Genomic DNA, 4,109 nt, shown 5'->3' on the forward strand with positions numbered 1-4,109 from the left:
ATGCCAAGTTATGTGAATTTTATGAAAGAATTTTTGTCGAAGAAAAGGAAGACAGTGGCACTTATTGAGGAGTGTTGTGCGACACTTCAGAAGAAACAACCTCCAAAGCTTAAAGATACTGGTAGTTTCAATATTCCATGTTCTATAGAGGGTTCTATAGAAACAAAGGCTTTATGTGATTTAGGGGCCAGTGTGAATCTAATGGCTCTATCAATCTTTCGGAGATTGAATTTGGGAGAAGCTCAGCCAACTACTGTGTCTTTGCAGATGGCAGATAGATCAATTAATCATCCTCGTGGAGTGATTGAGGACGTATTGGTGAAAGTGGGTAAATTCATTTTTCCTACGGAATTTATTATTGTAGATATGAAGGAAGATGAAAATATTTCAATAATACTTGGAAGGTCATTCTTTGCTACTGGTAGGGCTTTAATCGATGTACAAAAGGGTGAGTTAAAGTTGCGAGTGGAAAAAGAAGAAGTAATATTTAATATTTTTGCAGCAACAGAAATTCCAAAGTGTTGTGGAGTTCAAGTGGTAAACCAAGGAGAGAACAATTTGAAAGTCTCTAAGAAAAGAACCATAGTTAAAAGTGGAATGCGAAAGGGGCATCATCAGTTAAAAATGTTCTTTAGTGAAAGGATTCGAATGTTATATGAGTGGGGGAAAGTTCCACCAATTTCTAATCACAAGAAACGAGGGCCAACTCATGAAACTATGGCTTTCAAGGACGTGAGGGGAGGACTTGATCCAAGTTGAATATTAAAGAAGAAAAGTGTCGGCTAAATGACGTTAACGACAATGCTATAGGATGTTGGGGTTTTATGCCCTAATTAAAACTCAAATTCTAAGTAATCTCATTTTATTATCAATAAAAGAATAAAAATCATTTTTTGACTTGGTCAATAACTTTTCTCACATGTTTTATTCTCATGATTATTTGTTTAATATAAACTTCTATTAAATCCCAAGCATATAGCTAATCGTATTTATAGTGACATAATCACAGTGGAATATAAATATGATTATATGTTCAAAATAAGTTAGTCCTAAGATTAGTTAGTGCACAGGATTTACACTGACTTGCCAATCTACGATATGATCTACTTGCACATTGTAATGTTATGTTCTTTCCAGAACATTAGCAAAGTAGATAAGATCAGATCTATTTGTTACATCGGACAGGACCGATATTGATAGTTGATAAGATAAGTAAACATACCGTTATTATCTATTCTAGTCATATCATATAGTTGACCATAGGTCAATTCAATCTCAATTCTGAGTGGTTAGTATTCTAACTGATTATATTATTTGAGTTCTTTGACTTGTTCGTTACTAGCATACCCTACGGACTAGCCCATACTTACATCTTGGGAACTCGGTAGTATAATTGAGTGGGAGTGTTAATCATAGACATGAACATCTATAGCTTCTGATGAAGAAATGAAATGATGGTTTCCTTTTAGTTTTGTTCAAGGTGTTAAATGATAGAGATCTCATTTCAGTAATTAAATTAGTTTACTGAAATATCATTTACAAGGAGCTAAGTGTTTTAAAGATAAAATAGAATGAGGGGTAAAATAGTATTTTAGTCCCATCTCAGTGACAATTATGGTTGTAACAATAGATAATTAATAGCGTATCTATATTTGTCATAGAGCGTTCTATGAATTCAAGAGTGCAATTCCGAGACTATAGTGGAGTCACGAGGAATTAATAAGTTAGTAAATTTATTTGTTAGATTTATGATAACTTATTGGAGCTTGATTTCATAGGCCCATGGTCCCCATTGTACCTTGGATAAAATCATCTACATAGTCTCAATTAATTGATTTAATTATCAATTAGAATCATCAAAGTTGAACAGATCAATTTTGGATAGTTTCACAGAGTTATGTAATTTAGGGCAGATTTATTAATTAAGATAAATTGGTATCTAAATTAATAAATAAGTTTAAATCAAGGTTCAAATTATAAATAATTAATTTGATAAATGATTTAAATAATTATTTAATTAACTAAATCAATAGAAAATAATACATGCCTTGATTTTAAGTCCAATAGGCTTATAATCAAATGGGAAATTTCACGGGCCTAAACCCTATGATAATTTCGACCTAGGGCTTCAAATTGGTTATTATTTTATTGATTTTTTAATTAAATTAAATGGCCTAATTGTGTCTATAAAATGAATGCTTAGAGAGAATTCAAAACACAAGTTCTGACAAGTTTAGAAGTCAGATTTTCTGATAGGTTTTAGATTCTCTCTAAACACGAGTAATTTTCTAAGCCTCTTTGTTATTTTCTCTTCTTCTCTCTGTATCTATCTCATGTGTTGAGAATTTCCCACTCTAGTCTACGTGATTCTAAAGATACTTTGGAAGACTGTGAAAAAAATTGAAGATCGGTTCAGTTTCTTGATAATACTCTGCGACAGAAAGGATACAATGGTTAGAGAAACTGAAGGAAGGACTAACTAATTTCAATGCATATACTGTAAGTATTGTTATCATTGTTTCTCTTTGAATTTAAATTTAGAAACATGTTCTAGGTTATCTCATATTAATTTGTTTAATATTAGATCTACATGAAAATAAATAAAGATCATGTATAAGTTTCCCAACAACTGGCCTCAGAGCCTTTGGTAATCTTTATTTTCATGCATGAACATATTAAAAATTAGATTATTTGATGTGTTTGAATAATTGGTTGGATTTTCATGTTTTTATGAAGCATATTGATTTTATGTTAGCAATTTTTAGTTTATTTTGTAGTGTTTTCTATGCTATTAATTTTTATATATGCTTTATTTTGTGTAAAACATGTTAAAAATTAATTAGAAAATGGTTTTGGTTTGAAAAATTGCACAAAATTATTTTTTGGAAAATTCTTGGCCTGGTTGCCCATGCGCGCACGCCTGCGCGCACGCGATGAACAGTACTCGGTACTATTCATCCGAATTTAAAAAAAATTAATTAAAGAAAAATAAAAAATTCTGAAAATTAATTATTTATAATCAAAACCAAAAATATCATATTTGTTTTATCATTTAAAATTGTTTGAAATTTGAATATTGTTAGTTAGATATTTTCATGGATATTTGAATTTGATTAACTCTTTTGAGATATTTTAGGGTTGTTATAACTATTAATATATTTTTTTAAATGGTTAAAATATTTGCTTATAGTTGTAACAACACAAGTTATTTTTGAAAAACAGTTAAGATATTATTTTTAAAATTTTAAATTTGTTAAATTTTGAAAAATATCATTTTTTTCAACCAATTAATAAAATATGTTTTTTAATAAATGAGATTTAAATTAACTTTGGTTAATTATTGATAAATCCTATTTAAATATAATTGATATTTTTTTTTCAAATTAACCTAAATCAAGTTACTTGTTGATAAATTTTATTTAAATTGACTTATTTTCGTAAAAATTTAATTAATTTGAATTTTTTGATAAATTCTATATAATTAATTGTGGTATTTTTGCAAATGTAATAAATTGTGGTATTTTTGCATAAATTCATAGACTTGCTCATATATTAACATGATTAGGCCCATCCAATTATAACATGTCTGTTTGCACTATATGTGGTATTTTTGCAATTGGGCTTAGATGCATTTAGTGGCCCATATGTTTGTTAGATATATGGATTTTGCCAAATAAAATATTCATAAAATGATAGTTTAGAAAATGTAAAGTTTAAATTCCTCTCTTGTGGGTGATTCCACTTGTGAAGGCCCATTTGATTTACATGACTATAGTGCGCATAATCAATTGGTAACAATTAATAAAACGAAGGTTTAAATTCCTGTCTTTTGGTCTTTGTATGGAAGATTGGGGGCCTCTGTAGTGGGAACGACATACTGGACCCAACCCTCCTCCATACAAGCCCAATTGTTAAGGCTCATTTACCTTAGTTGGACTTAATTGTATATGTTCATTATATTAGTTAAATCTAAATATTGATTAGCAACAAATTAATTATAAATTAATTGAATTTGTTTCAATGTGACACTTTAGAATTAATAGGAAATTATATGATTTTGGTTTTAAAAAATTTAATCTTTTAAATTTTTGGAAAACCATAGTCATTAA

At 29.0% G+C, this 4,109-nt stretch overlaps 1 protein-coding gene across 1 annotated transcript; it reads left to right on the plus strand.

Annotated features, from left to right (window-relative positions):
* LOC133779509 (uncharacterized) lies at positions 1-759 on the plus strand. Its single transcript, XM_062219463.1, has one exon. It carries the CDS (start codon positions 1-3, stop codon positions 757-759), a length of 759 nt encoding a protein of 252 aa, XP_062075447.1.
* The last annotated feature ends 3,350 nt before the right edge of the window (positions 760-4,109 follow it).

The sequence above is a fragment of the Humulus lupulus genome, chromosome 5, assembly GCF_963169125.1.
Source record: "Humulus lupulus chromosome 5, drHumLupu1.1, whole genome shotgun sequence".
NCBI lineage: Eukaryota > Viridiplantae > Streptophyta > Magnoliopsida > Rosales > Cannabaceae > Humulus > Humulus lupulus.

Bases quoted from the DNA above. Each gene is read 5' to 3' on its own strand.
- LOC133779509 (XM_062219463.1), top strand. From the start codon at position 1: ATGCCAAGTTATGTGAATTTTATGAAAGAATTTTTGTCGAAGAAAAGG.